Here is a 17182-nt window from a genome sequence, read left to right as displayed (position 1 = left end):
TTGAACCACACTATTAGAACATATCTAGGTTTACAGCACAAAAAAAAAGATTATACAAAACCTAAAGTGGATAAATTATGAGCAATCTCTTGAGAAACGTCAAACCTGTTTCCAAGTTTTTAGATATTTTTTAATCTGAGCTTTGAATAGTTTAGACATTGCAAGTTTTTTGAGTAAAATAGGAATTGCACTGATATTTTTCTTAACGTTTACAAAAATTGAAAGTTGTATGTTTTTTTTAGGTCTTTTTAGAGCTTTAGGAGAGCTCGGAAAATCAATTTGGTCGACCTAAAAAAAAGGTCGACTAAATTTTCGAAATTTTTTTGAAAATCCGCCCCTCCCCCCTCGAGAAAATCCTAGATCAGCCTCTGCAGATGGTCATAGCCTTGTGTGGTACTTTCTTTGTAGCCTGATAGTTTTGGTTCTAAAATGATTCGATGACTACTGCGGAATTTTTTACTGAAATTGAAGTATTTGAAGTAATGTCTTCAAACACTTGCTGTCTTCTTTCAAAAGACAGCAAGTGTTTAAAATCAAATTTCATTGCAACTGGCTGTTAATTAAATTTTATTCGACAATTTTTGAAAAAAAAGACAGTTTGATTTTAATAAATTTATTTAATAAATGTCAAAACCAAATGAACTTGTTGCACTGATTTTCAAGTTGACTGAAGCATGCTAATTTTTTCCTTCATTCATTTTTCCCTAAAATATAAGCATCAAAGTTCATTCATACATAAGTGGAGTCTGTTATTCAAATAGTGTCTGAAGATCCAACTGTTTGTTTTGCCGTCATTTCTTCCCAAGAGCAGAAAAAAAGTCGTTCTAACTAATATTGAGTATTGCAGCAACAGGAAACAAGAAACACAGGAAATACAAATACTTACTAGTAAAGTCAATTAATTTTAAAGAAGTTGGCAACAGCCGAGCCTATAAACGAATGTTTTAAACAGAAACAGGCGTATCTCTAGAATAATTGCCCAGGATGGGGCCGATTTGGAGAAAAAAATCGTATAGGTGGCGGACAAATTTGACCTGTAAGAGCTTCTAAATTTTGAAAACCCCAAAAAAGTTAAGTTTTCTAGCTACTCCTTATCCCCAATTTCAATTCAGAGACGTTTAAAAACGGACTCTTTGGTCCAAAGACATTCTCTCAGAATTCACTCTGGGATATATTTGTTACCAAAATCGTAGTATTATTATGATTATTTTTAATTAAGAAAAGAAAGTCGTGCCGAGTTTGAAATAAATTTCTGCACCTAAAATAAATATTCGATTCTGATTGGTTGAGCATTGAACTTAGCGACCCCCCCCCTCACATGAATTCTTTGGAGGAAGTGGATGGTTGCTTGATCCAGAAATGTAACACATTTTGATTCTGTTCATTGAACTATCTGACTGTTAAAATTGTCCCTGTCACACCAAAATGCAATTTTCACTTACTATTTCATCCAATTTTATGCACCAGATGCGTTTCCATAAAAATAATTACCAGAACATTTTTTCAATTTAATGGCAAAGAATTAAAATTACTATTTTGCAAGTTGAAGCGCCATTTGCACACAATTGAATTCATTCCTTAACTGCAATTTCAATGTATTTATCACAAAACCGTTAACGATTACTTTATGAATGTTTTGTTGAAAGTTATCTTCTCCATAAAATTTTTGCGCTGCAAAATCGGACTTCCCACTGAAAATCTGTCAACACGTCATAAAATACAGCCGAAAAATTGAAATTTTTGGGAACTTATTGCTGCATAAAACTGGTTATGAATTTCCTTGTTTAAAACATCATTAAACCATTCATTTTACAACAGCCACTATCATTTATTACAACCAGAGGTTATTGATCTTGAAAAGTAGTTTATGCTTGAATATATTGACCTGTTTTTCTCACAATTTCTCCTGCTATTTTTGAAATTATAAAATCATAATTATATCAAAGCTTAGTTTTTGAATTATCCGGTTATTCAGGACACACGCAACCCCGTCCATATTATACAAAAAAAGTTTGATAATAAATCCGAACCAGAAAAAAAAAACATTTATAGTTTTATCTCTCACTGTTATTTAGCAACTATAACAAATATATTTAACTCTCTTAAAACGTGTTTATACTGCTCAAAAAATATCATTTCAAAAACTCGTGTATATTTCTGTGCTGTCTTCTCCAAAAACTCTGTGCTGTAAAATCTCCTCCAAAAACACCTATAAAATATTTAGTTTAATTTCTCTGTCTGTCTAGTTTATATTTGTGGGTTAAAACATGGGTTGCACTACTAGTACTGAGGGGAGTTCACCTCGGGACAGTGAGGGGGGAGGAGGGGGGTATGAAAAAAGGGAGGACGTCCGACCTCTTGACTCTTCCAAACAGACGACACACGCAGCCAAGAAAAAGTGAGTATTGTCGTTGGGGTGCCTAGCCAAACTTCTCAAATTTGTTTTTGGTAAAAAAATTATTTTGAGAAAAATAGCTGCTGCACAGGCAAATTTTTAAGGGAAGAGGCCAAAATTGTTGCCTAGCGAAAACTTGTAGCATATCAGATTAAAATAAAGAAAAATAAATTCGCGATGTTTTCGGTTTAACATGGAGAAAATTCCAACTCCAAAAGGACTTTTACTTTGAAATTTACCTCCGGCAAATGTTCGTGCACAGGTGATAATAGAATATTTCAAACACCAAAACAAGCGTATAATAATGCCGATACCTTCTTTTAACCAACTTTTCGTTTTTATATCCTCAAACAACCACTTCAACGATCACATAAATACACAATCGAGAAAATCTTAGATCAACCCCTCTGTATCTATATAAACAAGACCGCTCGTAAATCAGGACATTACGGGGTAGTCTGAATGTTCCGACTACCCCGTATTTCATATCGTATAGTTTTTAGGGAAAAAGTTTAAAAAACTATAAATTTCGGAAAAAACTACTAAGTAAAAGTTTGAGTCGTATAATTTTTTTTTGCGATACATTAGCTAGCCTCATCTCAGTTTGGAACAATCTGTTTGTGCGGAATAAATCGCCCCGCATGAAAAATTCGTGGTAGGTTTTCAGCATTATGAATAAAATCTTCAAAAGGCGCATCAATTAGTCCAGAGCATGGGCAAATTGGCAATTTTCAACTTCCCAGAACTTTGCAAAAAATAATCCAAGATAAAAATTTTAGCATAACAAATTTCTTATAACAAACCTTAGGATTTCAATATCTTTAATGCAGTAGAAAAATTTCTTGTCAAAAACTATTATTTCGATCGCCGAAAATTGACTGAAAATAAAAACCAACTCTAGAATAAATATTCCGTTTTCTTCGAAAATCGGAACAAAACCCATTAATTGCCTGGAATGCGAAAATGGCAGCTGAACTTCTTCCAGTGAATGACGTCATTGTTTAAAATTGGTGCAATTTCTGTAAAATCTGAAAACTGATCTCGAATGTGATAAGAACGCTTTGAAAATCCGGTATTTTCCTGAATTGAGCTTGCAAGATTTTTCTAATCCGTTGCGTCAGTGTGCTTGTAATGTTCTGAATCCGTACTTGAGAACATATAGAAAAAAGTATGAAGTAAAAATTTGAAAACAATTCATTTTTGGTTTTTATCTACATCGTGTATATGTAGTGCAATCAGTGTGAGGAACAAATTTTATACCCAATTCCGAAAGAAAAAAATGGCATTCAGTAAGTTTTAACCTAATTCAAACTGTACATCCTAGAATTGCTTTATACCTGTGCAAAAACAATTTTTTTCAATTGTTTTCAATTTTTTAAAAATGTTTGCTCCTTAAGATTGATAATTTTGGAAGTTTTTGGCTAATGATGTTTTTGAAAGAGCGCAAGAGATAAGCTATGAAATGGCAAAAACAACTACTGTAACGAAACTGCAGAAAAGAAAAGCGTATTTTTTGATGCTTGTTGTTTGAAAAACGCAATAACTGATCAAAAAACCTATTCCAGGCAAAAAAGTTTCACGTTTTTAGCGCGGATTGAACCACACTATTAGAACATATCTAGGTTTACAGCACAAAAAAAAGATTATACAAAACCTAAAGTGGATAAATTATGAGCAATCTCTTGAGAAACGTCAAACCTGTTTCCAAGTTTTTAGATATTTTTTAATCTGAGCTTTGAATAGTTTAGACATTGCAAGTTTTTTGAGTAAAATAGGAATTGCACTGATATTTTTCTTAACGTTTACAAAAATTGAAAGTTGTATGTTTTTTTTAGTGTATATAACATATCAATGGGTTATAACTTTAGATTATTTTTTTGTGAATAGTTAAAGTATTTTAAGGCGGAGGAAGTAAAGCTTTGCATTCAAATTGTAACATTGGTTGTCTTGGTGAAAATCTCCGACCATCTTTTGTATATTACTGGTGAAAAATGGAAAAAAATCTCAAAAATTGTTCATTGAGAACTTAAGCAGTTTCTGAAAATATTTGTTCCGTATTGCATTAAATAACCTCATGGTTTTTTTGTCAATCAGATAGTTTTCAATTTTTCTCACAAATTTTAGGTAATATCTGAAACTCTCTGAAAGATATCATACACCGCTCGTTAACACAAAAATCCACGTACACGAAATTTCAAAAATTTTTCAATAGGGTCAGTTTAGGATAATAACAGCATTCAAATCTTCCATTTGCCTATTAGAGAGAGAGAGAGCGTGTGCTCTCATAGATACCAAACATATCACTCAAACAGATCATTATGTACTTAACATAGCATGAGACCAAAAGTTAGTCTCAAAAAGTTTGAGAAAATAAAAAATGATTCCAAAGTTAGGAGTTTTTTTCTTCAAACTTAATAAATCTTCTCAAACAGAATTTTTAAAGCTAAAAAACATTTCAGCAGTAGCCAATTTAGGGGTGCGGCGCGAATACCTTCTCCCAAGAGACTCGATAGTATGACGACTCGAAGGTCCCCCTTTGAAAATGTTTAGTGATATCCATTTTTGAACGACAGACTCAAAATCTTTTCAATGGGCATCAATGGCGCCAATTTAAAGTGCATTTGACAAAGAAGAGCGCTGAAAAACCCAATTTTCTGGTCAAAGTTTTTCAAAAAATTATAAACGCCATTTTTCGTCTGTTATTTTTTTTAAAGTGACTGCGCTTAAAAATTGCGTCAAACTGAGGTGTTTTTGTTATTTGGGATATTCGCGCAAAATCATATAGGTTGACCAAAAAAAGTTGACAAAATTTAAAAAAATTATTTAGAAAATCCGTTTTCCTCCCCTTTGGTAGAAGAGGTTTGAAAATTGATATGATTTCTACTTTTGAAAACCAACATTGAACCAAAAACTACTCCAGACAATTATTTTATATATTTGCATTTGCCAATTACTTACATTTATATCTGCATAAAACATTACGAAGTTAAAGAAAAAAACACCGAGAAAATCATGCTTTCAAAGTTTTTTTATTGCAGTCTTCGAATCTTAACATGTTCCAAGCAAAACTAAAAACATGAGTTGTCCTTAATTTTTTGCATGAAAACCATGACCTCTGGTTTATTCATGTCGCACATCAAGTTTTCAATCCACCGGATATTTTTTCTGAACATTATGTTTTCATATAATTTTCAGTGGAAATATATTTTCCTTTCCATCAAATGCATCAACGATCGATCATTACACGGTTTTTGATTAACCACATTACATTTAACCCTCTACCCTTGTCTAAGTTCCTTTCTGATAATTGGCTGTCTGAGTTTGTTACTGGCCCAAAGGAATTTTTGGCGCATTGATTGCATCTAGTCTATTATATCTAACATCCACTTGAACCGGTCATTTTGTTGCTAATGAATGATCCATCCTTCTTGGGCGGCAGTCCAAATGAAAGTGCTTCCATTGTCAAGAAATTGTGCCATTCTGCCAGATGACACAGCACAACCTTCCGGCGACGTAAAAAAGAATGACTAAGGGCCTTATGAACAAAAAAGTGTTGCGAAGGAGGGTTAGAATGTTCTAGAATTTTTATTTTTAAAATTTCGATTGAAGAGTGAACATTTCTGAGAAATAGAAAAAGACGGCCATTTTGACTAAAAAAGACGGTAAAACACAACGACGCCATATATTGTGAAGAACAGTCGTACCAGAGACAGGAGAATTACGAAGCCTCTTATCGTGGCAATAACACACGATAAGAACCTTAGCGACGGAAATTTGTGGAGAAGGAGGCTTCAGTGGGGGAAGAAATATACCACGGGACCCTCCCGGGACACGAAAAATAAGAGATAAGACTGTTATCTCAAGAATATTACGGGAGCGGAGGCTTGGTCCCCCAGAGACTGTCTATGTGAAGGGACTGTATAGACTGACTGTATAGCTGCTATAATGTCATAGATCTTAATTAACACCGTTATTGTTTAATATTTCAGAGTATGAGTAGCTAGAAAAAGGAAAGGGTCAATCCATCTCCAATGGATTTAATATAGAACTGTCACACAAAAACATGTTAAAATAGGTTGTTCGAGCCGTGTTTTTAATGACAATCACGTAGTCTGAGGATCCGAGACTCAGCTATGTGGTTGTGTTCGCATGTAAACGAAAGCTGATCAAAAGTCGTTTGACTGATGGCCTAAAAATGGTAACTTTTTACTTTGCCCTAGACAGACCAGAAAATCAACTGGCAAGGTCGAGACGGTGAAAAACGAGTAGAATTAAGGTAACTGACGCCTGCCAGTCGTTAATAGGTACTTTTTCTACGCTCCGTCGCTGTGTGATATTTGGGCGAATGTTACAAATTTGCAATCGTTCACATTGCTTAGTGCACTACTTCATACATGCCTTGATCAGTTTTAAAATGTTGTGTTCTAGTTTATTAGGGATTCGAAAGGGCGAGAAGCTCCTTAATTTTCTTGCCAGTAATGTTCGTCAGTAATGTTCACAATGACCTTTCGTTCGTTCTCTTGTTTCAGATATTTTCTTGTCAAACATTTCCGAAAACTTAAAAAACGCCATTTTTAGTCCGTTTTTTTTTAATTGACTGCGGTGCAATAATGCATCAAACTGAAGTATATAAAGTTAATTGCGATATCTCAGAAAATCAACTTGGGCAATCTGAGAAAAATGTCTACGCTTTCGGAAAAACTTCTGAAAAATAAAGAAAAATGAAGAAAAAAAAATTCGCGACGTTTTCGGTTTAACATGGAGAAAATTCCAACTCCAAAAATACTTTTACTTTGAAATTTACCTCCGGCAAATGTTCGTGCACAGGTGATAATAGAATATTTCAAACACCAAAACAAGCGTTTAATAATGCCGATACCTTCTTTTAACCAACTTTTCGTTTTTATATCCTCAAACAACCACTTCAACGATCACATAAATACACAATCGAAAAAATCTTAGATCAACCCCTCTGTATCTATATAAACAAGACCGCTCGTAAATCAGGACATTACGGGGTAGTCTGAATGTTCCGACTACCCCGTATTTCATATCGTATAGTTTTTAGGGAAAAAGTTTAAAAAACTATAAATTTCGGAAAAAACTACTAAGTAAAAGTTTCAGTCGTATAATTTTTTTTGCGATACATTAGCTAGCCTCATTTCAGTTTAGAACAATCTGTTTGTGCGGAATGATTCGCACCGCATGAAAAATTCGTGGTACGTTTTCAGCATTATGAATAAAATCTTCAAAAGGCGCATCAATTAGTCCAGAGCATGGGCAACTTGGCAGTTTTCAACTTCCCAGAACTTTGCAAAAAATGATCCAAGATAAAAACTTTAGCATAAAAAACTTCTTCTAACAAACCTTAGGATTTCAATCTCTTCAATGCAGTATAAAAATTTCTTGTCAAAAACTATTATTTCGATCGCCGCAAATTGACTGAAAACAAAAACCAACCCTAGAATAAATAATCCGTTGCGTCAGTGTGCTTGTAATGTTCTGAATCTATACTTGAGAACATGTAGAAAAAAGTGTGAAGTAAAAATTTGAAAACAATTCATTTTTGGTTTTTATCTACATCGTGTATATGTAGTGCACTCATTGTGAGTAAAAAATTTTATACCCAATTCCGAAAGAAAAAAATGGCATTCAGTAAGTTTCAATCTATTTCAAACTGTACATCCTGAAATGGCTTTATACCTGTGCAAAAACAATTTTTTTTAAATTGTTTTCAATTTTTTAAAAAAGTTTGCTCCTTAAGATTGATAATTTGGAAGTTTTTAGCTAATGATTATTTTGAAAGAGCGCAAAAGATAAGCTATGAAATGGCAAAAACAACTACTGTAACGAAACTACAGAAAAGAAAAGCGTATTTTTTGATGCTTGTTGTTTGAAAAACGCAATAACTGATCAAAAAACCTATTCCAGGCAAAAAAAGTTTCACGTTTTTAGCACGGATTGAACCACACTATTAGAACATATCTAGGTTTACAGCACAAAAAAAAGATTATACATAACCTAAAGTGGATAAATCATGAGCAATCTCTTGAGAAACGTCAAACCTGTTTCCAAATTTTTAGATATTTTTTAATCTTAGCTTTGAGCTTTGAATAGATTAGATATTGCAGGTTTTTTTAAGTAAAATAGGAATTGCACTGATATTTTTCTTGCCGTTTACAAAAATTAAAAGATGTATATTTTTTTAGTGTATATAACATATCAATGGGTTATAATTTTAGATTATTTTTTGTGTTTAGTTAAATTTTAAGGCGGAAGAAGGAAAAACTTTACATTCAATTTGTAACATTGGTTGTCTTGGTGAAAATCTCCGACCATTTTTTGTATATTACTGGTGAAAATTGGAAAAAAATCTCATAAATTGTTCAATGAGAACTTAAGCAGTTTCTGAAAGTATTTGTTCCGTATTGCATTAAATAACCTCATGGTTCTTTTGTCAAACAGAAATTTTTCAATTTTTCTCAAAAATTCTAGATAATTTCTCTGAAACTCTCTGAAAAATATCATACACAGCTCGTTAACACAAAAAATCCACGTACACGAAATCTCAAAAATTTTTCAATAGGGACAGTTTAGGATAATAACAGCATTCAAATCTTCCAAATGCCTATTAGAGAAAGCGTGTGCTCTCGTGCATATCAAACATATCACTCAAAAGATCACTATGTAATGTTCGTCAGTAATGTTCACAATGACCTTTCGTTCGTTCTCTTGTTTCAGATATTTTCTTGTCAAACATTTCCGAAAACTTAAAAAACGCCATTTTTAGTCCGTTTTTTTTTAATTGACTGCGGTGCAATAATGCATCAAACTGAAGTATATAAAGTTAATTGCGATATCTCAGAAAATCAACTTGGGCAATCTGAGAAAAATGTCTACGCTTTCGGAAAAACTTCTGAAAAATAAGGAAAAAATAAAGAAAAAAAAATTCGCGACGTTTTCGGTTTAACATGGAGAAAATTCCAACTCCAAAAATACTTTTACTTTGAAATTTACCTCCGGCAAATGTTCGTGCACAGGTGATAATAGAATATTTCAAACACCAAAACAAGCGTTTAATAATGCCGATACCTTCTTTTAACCAACTTTTCGTTTTTATATCCTCAAACAACCACTTCAACGATCACATAAATACACAATCGAAAAAATCTTAGATCAACCCCTCTGTATCTATATAAACAAGACCGCTCGTAAATCAGGACATTACGGGGTAGTCTGAATGTTCCGACTACCCCGTATTTCATATCGTATAGTTTTTAGGGAAAAAGTTTAAAAAACTATAAATTTCGGAAAAAACTACTAAGTAAAAGTTTGAGTCGTATAATTTTTTTTGCGATACATTAGCTAGCCTCATTTCAGTTTAGAACAATCTGTTTGTGCGGAATGATTCGCACCGCATGAAAAATTCGTGGTACGTTTTCAGCATTATGAATAAAATCTTCAAAAGGCGCATCAATTAGTCCAGAGCATGGGCAACTTGGCAGTTTTCAACTTCCCAGAACTTTGCAAAAAATGATCCAAGATAAAAACTTTAGCATAAAAAACTTCTTCTAACAAACCTTAGGATTTCAATCTCTTCAATGCAGTATAAAAATTTCTTGTCAAAAACTATTATTTCGATCGCCGCAAATTGACTGAAAACAAAAACCAACCCTAGAATAAATAATCCGTTGCGTCAGTGTGCTTGTAATGTTCTGAATCTATACTTGAGAACATGTAGAAAAAAGTGTGAAGTAAAAATTTGAAAACAATTCATTTTTGGTTTTTATCTACATCGTGTATATGTAGTGCACTCATTGTGAGGAAAAAATTTTATACCCAATTCCGAAAGAAAAAAATGGCATTCAGTAAGTTTCAATCTATTTCAAACTGTACATCCTGAAATGGCTTTATACCTGTGCAAAAACAATTTTTTTTAAATTGTTTTCAATTTTTTAAAAAAGTTTGCTCCTTAAGATTGATAATTTGGAAGTTTTTAGCTAATGATTATTTTGAAAGAGCGCAAAAGATAAGCTATGAAATGGCAAAAACAACTACTGTAACGAAACTACAGAAAAGAAAAGCGTATTTTTTGATGCTTGTTGTTTGAAAAACGCAATAACTGATCAAAAAACCTATTCCAGGCAAAAAAAGTTTCACGTTTTTAGCACGGATTGAACCACACTATTAGAACATATCTAGGTTTACAGCACAAAAAAAAGATTATACATAACCTAAAGTGGATAAATCATGAGCAATCTCTTGAGAAACGTCAAACCTGTTTCCAAATTTTTAGATATTTTTTAATCTTAGCTTTGAGCTTTGAATAGATTAGATATTGCAGGTTTTTTTAAGTAAAATAGGAATTGCACTGATATTTTTCTTGCCGTTTACAAAAATTAAAAGATGTATATTTTTTTAGTGTATATAACATATCAATGGGTTATAATTTTAGATTATTTTTTGTGTTTAGTTAAATTTTAAGGCGGAAGAAGGAAAAACTTTACATTCAATTTGTAACATTGGTTGTCTTGGTGAAAATCTCCGACCATTTTTTGTATATTACTGGTGAAAATTGGAAAAAAATCTCATAAATTGTTCAATGAGAACTTAAGCAGTTTCTGAAAGTATTTGTTCCGTATTGCATTAAATAACCTCATGGTTCTTTTGTCAAACAGAAATTTTTCAATTTTTCTCAAAAATTCTAGATAATTTCTCTGAAACTCTCTGAAAAATATCATACACAGCTCGTTAACACAAAAAATCCACGTACACGAAATCTCAAAAATTTTTCAATAGGGACAGTTTAGGATAATAACAGCATTCAAATCTTCCAAATGCCTATTAGAGAAAGCGTGTGCTCTCGTGCATATCAAACATATCACTCAAAAGATCACTATGTACTTAACATATCATGCGACCAAAAGTTAGTCTCGATAAGTTTGAGAAAATAAAAAATGATTCCAAAGTTAGGAGTTTTTTTCTTCAAATTTAATAAATCTTCTTAAACAGAATTTTCAAAGCAAAAAAAAATTTCAGCATCAGCCAATTTAGGGGCGCGGCGCGAATACCCTCTCCCAAGAGACTCGATAGTATGACGACTCGAAGGTCCCCCTTTGAAATTTTTTAATGATACCCATTTTTGAACGACAGACTCAAACTCTTTTCAATGGGCATCAATGGCGCTAATTTAAAGTGCATTTGACGAAGAAGTGCGCTGAAAAACGCAATTTTCTGGTCAAAATTTTTCAAAAAATTAAAAACGCCATTTTTCGTCTGCTATTTTTTAAAAGTGAATAACTCATCCTTGTTGGGCGGCAGTCCAAATGAAATTGCTTCCAGTGTCAAGAAATTTGCAAACGTTCACATTTTTTAGTGCAGTACTTCATACATCTGCCCTGATTAGTTTTAGAATATTAAGTTCTAGTTCATTAGGGATTCGAAAGTGCGAAAAGCTCCTTATTTTTCTTGCACTCTAAATTCGTCAAGAATGTTCACAAGGACCTTTCGCTCGTTCTCTTGTTTCCTCAGATATTGCATTTTTGAAGAAATTCCTCTATAGTTGAATCTTGTCATCGCCATTATAGCTGTGCTAGAACTTATATCCCCGGGTTGACCTCCATACACCGGAAAAGCTTATCATACAATTCCATACAACAAAAATCATTATCATACAATTCCATACATCATTGGTATGGAGAAAATGCTTGCCATACAATTTTCGAACATTTTCTAAAATCAATAGAAATTAAAAGCTAAACAATTTCTGCGGCTTTTTGAAAACAGTTCAACAGACTGTTGACGGAAAAAAATGACTTTGAATTTTTTAAAAACAAAAATTGCTTACCATACAATTTCCATATATGATAATTGTATGACAAGGAATTTCGCCATAAGGGATAATTTTTCAAACTGTTTTGCAAACCTTTTAATGAAAATTTCAAATGAGTTGTGAAAACTTCATAATTACTTTTTCTGAAGGATGAGAACAAATCAGACAACTCAGAGGATCCCCTCTTTGGAAATATTCAAGGACATCTATTTTTCGAAACACAGAGCCGAAAGTTTTTACAGGGACACCTTTGGCGCCAATATAAACCGCATTTGAGAGAGAAGCGTGCCAAAAAAGCAACTTTCTTGTCAAAAATTTCCGAAAACTTAAAAAACGCCATTTTGGTCTGTTTTTTTTAATTGACTGCGGCGCAAAAAATGCATCACATTGAAGTCTATATAGTTAATTGCGATATCTCAGAAAATCATCTTGGGCAATCTGAGAAAAATGTCTAAGCTTTCAGAAAAACTTCTGAAAATCTGACCCCTCTCTTTTTTTCTAAAAGGTTTAAAACATTGATATGACTGCTATTTTTGAAAAGCTCAACATTGAAACCAAAACTACGTAAATGTGTACAAGTGATCACTTGTACACATGTGCATAATTGTAAATTCAATTTAAAGGTAGTTGTCGAGAGTAAGTTTTGGTTTCAATGTTGAGCTTTTCAAAAATAGCAGTCATATCAATGTTTTAAGCATTTTTAGAAAACAGGGGAGGGGTCAGATTTTCAGATATTTTTCTAAAAGCTAAGACGTTTTTCTCAGATTGCCCAAGATGATTTTCTGAGATATCGCAATTAACTATATATAGACTTCAATGTGATGCATTTTTTGCGCCGCAGTCAATTAAAAAAAACAGACCAAAATGGCGTTTTTTAAGTTTTCGGAAATTTTTGACAAGAAAGTTGCTTTTTTGGCACGCTTCTATCTCAAATGCGGTTTATATTGGCGCCAAAGGTGTCCCTGTAAAACATTTGGCTCTGTCATTCAAAAAATAGATGTATTAAATATTTCCAAAAAGGGATCCTCTGAGTTGTCAGGTTATCAAATATCTGGGGAGAAGGTATTCGCCCAACGCCCCCTTACATGGCTTAGGAACACTGCTGATCTTTTTTTTTCAATGTTGAAAGTTTTATCAGATAAAAAAAGCCTGGACTAAAATGTTTTATTAGCATAAAAAGAAAATGAAATCCAAAATTTGGAAAAAATTATTTCATTTTCTTAAATATTTGCAGATTTTTTTGATAATATTTTTTTTGTTGTTGCTTGTCTGTCCAAACCAATTTGCAAGGTATCGTTACATTGATCAATTGTCAACAAAAAACTTGCGATCTTTTAACCTGTTTCATATTTTTTTTGAATCAAAAAATGAAAATATGAGGCAATACATCGTACAGAACTTATCGGACTGTGTCTTTGTTTCAAGTTTTTGACACCAATACATTTTAATAGCAATGACTGACTCCGATTTGAATCAGAAAAAATTTTAGTTTCAATCTCAATTTTAACAATTTCGGGTATTTTAGTTTGAAAGCTAAATTATACCGTTTAGCGCGATTTAAATACTGATTAAGCATAAACATGTCTTTCCCCCATTTTTAATAAAGTTTAACAACTTCACTACCCCCACCAATTTACAGTTTACCCTTCAAAAAATTTTTACCCCAGAATAGGTGGCGGTGGCTCAACGTCACCCCCCATTTTTTCAACCCCCTCCAACTACACATGGGAAACGGGGAGGGGGTTCAATCATCAATACTCCCCATCCCCATCTCTACTAATACATAACCCCCCTCCCCGTTCAAAAATTACCCCCCTCTCTGCGAATGACGGTTGTGTAAAAACACTAACACAGAATTAAGCTCATTTAAGATTATAGCAATCTATGGAACGTTATAAGTAGCAACTGCACTAAGCAGGCGATAACTTTGAAAACAAATGTAAATTTCATGAACAACCTCTCAACAAAATCCATTTCAATCTATTATAACCGATTATAATGGATTATATTGACTTAAAAACATACAAGGGATTAAAACCTTTTTTAAATGAATTATAATCAATCGTAATGAATTAAATTAATATAAAACATAGTAAAATTTTAGTTCACTTTTTGTAATTTTATTGATATTCACCATTTAATAACAATATAATCGGTTATGATCCATGGGCACTCAGTGCGGGCAGCAAGAAGTCTATATATATTTTTTCGATTACATAATTGTGCAACAAAAATTATGCGAAAAGTTGCTCTCATACTTGCACCGATGCCATAATGTTTGGCTTTTTCCTTCCTTCAGTTCTTTGAAAGTTTGTTGAATTTTCGCTGTGAACAAACCGACTAAAAATTTACAAAAAATTGGCAATGAACTTTCCTCAGCCTCCCCTTTACCAGATTCGAGATTTCGCATCCCCCTTTTTACATCAATTGAACATGCTGAACTGTTTTTAACCAGATTTTGCTCCAAATTTTGCTTTCGAATACGCGAATTGATCATTTTGTGAGCTTTTTTTGAATAATGAGCTATTTTCATTATTTTTTATTAACTTTTCAGGAAGGAAAAATCTGACACGAGAAAACATCGGCTGAAGAGTTTGACCAGTCAGGAAACTCCGGTGAAATCACCGTCTGGAAGTGGGGTGGTGAGTCCTCATCAGCATCAGCAGGACAATAAAGGAAAGGCGTCAAAATATCTTCACGAGGGGGACAACTTCAAAGAAATGCAGAAGGAATTGAAGACGAAACGAAATGCACCCAAAGAATGAACCCTATAAACCCTATTTTTATATGCAATCCACTTATAATATTTATAAAGACACTCAAGAAAGGTTTGAAATTGACAGGAATTTTGTATTATATACGTTGGAAAGTACTATTTGGGCTATGCGACATTATAATTTAACGAATCAATCTTTAATGTTATTTTTAGAGTAGAGATATTCTTTCTAAGGAGGAAATTTGATGTAGATTTCAAAGAAATCAATGAAGTTATTGTCCCAGGTTTGTCACTAAAAAAGTTTTAAAAACGAAATATAATTATTATTATCGTTTTTTTTTCCACGCGTGAGACATCGATGCCCTGAAAACCCATTTAACCTTCTCAACTTCAAGACTGATGTAAAATTTACAGATTAGGTTAAATTGAGTGCAATTGTTTTAGATCTTCCAAAAATATTGCTTTTGGGGGAGTATGAAACCCTCACTTTTGTTAATTTGGTACTTTTATTGTTGTTGCGACTTTCAAAGAAAGTGACGGACTATTTGTGCTCGGGGTGTTTTTCTTCTTCAGACAAATTTCGACTTTTTAAATAGCCATTTGACCAATTTTTTTGTCATCTGAAAAGTATTGTTGTCCTAAGCTCAATTTTAAAAAGATATTTTACCTGTGATCATTTTTCGCAAAGTTATAGGGGTTTAAAGATTGCCATTTTGGCCAACTTGGCCAATTTGGGACAATTAACGCGCGAAATGTTTCGCGCTTCAAACGCGTAAGCGGATATTTAATCCCTCTTAGAGATCGCTGCAGAGTGGAACGAGGCATGATTTTTGGACTACTTAATACTTTGTTATAGACGATATGTACTCTTTGCATTGTCAAAGCATGTGGGGTGATGATTTTGAAAAAAACTCGAAAAAAAGTTAATTTTTCATTTTTATTTGATTTTTTTTGAAAAGAATCATACTAAAGAATCATATATATATAATCAGATAGTTTATAGTAAACCGGGCAATCAGGTGACTTATATGGTTTTTATAAGTCATAAGAATTTTTTTCCATAATCATCAAATAGAAAAAACAGTGCCGGCCTAACTTGCTTGGAACTAAATTAGTAGTAGGTTTTTTGTTTGTTTTTTCAAGCAAGTTTGGCAATATTTTGTTATTGTGTTATAAATCCACCTTCTTTTTTTAAAAAAGATATTTGGTTTTTTAGAAAGATAATCTTTTTGTTTGAAAATATTTTACTAAGCGCTCATTGCTGGTTGAATGCTTAGTAATTTTATCCTAATTTATAAGTCTCACCTTAGATCGTCAAATTGTCTTGACAAAAAGTAGAGTAGAAACAATAGTTAGAAAAGGTATGAATTAATTAGTTGGTTGGATACAAAGCACTGGGTTATTAGATTATATAAACGAATCGAACAGCTTAAAGAAATATACCTATGAGGGGAGGTTGAGCTAATCTTATTTTGTTCATCAATTTTTTATCTTCTTACTAAGGTCGGTGGCTGATTAGTATGTATGGTTGCCCTTGATGTTTGTCCAAGTCAGCACTTCTGGTTGGGTCGTCTGAATTGTCTTGCCGTAGTCCTTTGGGTACTTGTAGTCCAGACTTCCTCGGGGGTGCGTATCTCGATTATCTCGATTTATAATTTTTCAAATCAAACTTAAAATGAGAATTTATTCTCTTTTTATAAATGAAAAGGGCTAGATTAATTTTAGTGTTAGGACAGAAAAGAAAAATTATTTATTTTTAAAAGATCTGACTGAAGAGAAATGACTTGCTGCTGACTGAGCAAAATGAAACACTGAAGATTTCAGGCCAGTCCTTTTGCTCGTAAGCATTTAATTATTCAGATTTCACCTGCTCCTTTGTTCTCCCTTTCTAATAAGGGAATTTTCAACTAGTTTTTATTTGATTTTTTCAAATCAAATATCTTCAACTTATTAGTCCCCTTTGATGAAAACCGCAGCCTTCAGTTTGTCTTATTAAAAATTCATATTACTCTCTCTGATGCATCATATTGCAGGTGCACCTCTGCTTAATCAAAGCAAGGAGAATTTCAGTGCAGCCGGCAAGACTGCTAAATATTTATCCAGTTTGTTTCAAGTTAAGTTAAAAGGGACGTATTAATAATCGCCGCCCTTTTAAAATATTGAGCATGAAAAAATGAGAAAAATTGGACAAGTATTTAAAAAGGAGTGGATTTTAAAAACAAGATTTTATATTCCTAAT

At 32.9% G+C, this 17182-nt stretch overlaps 3 protein-coding genes across 6 annotated transcripts in view; 1 reads left to right on the top strand and 2 right to left on the bottom strand.

Moving 5' to 3' along the window:
* Nucleotides 1-17182, bottom strand: part of LOC134853315 (vacuolar-sorting protein SNF8-like) — a 340685-nt gene that overhangs the window by 316842 nt on the left and 6661 nt on the right. The window lies entirely within an intron of this gene.
* Nucleotides 1-17182, bottom strand: part of LOC134853314 (pseudouridylate synthase RPUSD4, mitochondrial-like) — a 315381-nt gene that overhangs the window by 291538 nt on the left and 6661 nt on the right. The window lies entirely within an intron of this gene.
* LOC134853175 (uncharacterized) lies at nt 1587-15144 on the top strand. Its single transcript, XM_063869132.1, has 2 exons — nt 1587-2398; nt 14782-15144. Exons 1-2 carry the CDS (start codon nt 2268-2270, stop codon nt 14990-14992), a joined length of 342 nt encoding a protein of 113 aa, XP_063725202.1. The 5' UTR covers nt 1587-2267; the 3' UTR covers nt 14993-15144.

The sequence above is a fragment of the Symsagittifera roscoffensis genome, chromosome 8 (assembly GCF_963678635.1).
Source record: "Symsagittifera roscoffensis chromosome 8, txSymRosc1.1, whole genome shotgun sequence".
Taxonomy (NCBI): domain Eukaryota; kingdom Metazoa; phylum Xenacoelomorpha; order Acoela; family Convolutidae; genus Symsagittifera; species Symsagittifera roscoffensis.
This window is presented reverse-complemented; position numbering and strand designations above follow the sequence as displayed.

Bases quoted from the DNA above. Each gene is read 5' to 3' on its own strand.
- LOC134853175 (XM_063869132.1), top strand. From the start codon at position 2,268: ATGGGTTGCACTACTAGTACTGAGGGGAGTTCACCTCGGGACAGTGAG. The intron at 2,399-14,781 runs GTGAGTATTGTC...TTAACTTTTCAG, and splicing joins ACACACGCAGCCAAGAAAAA to GAAGGAAAAATCTGACACGA.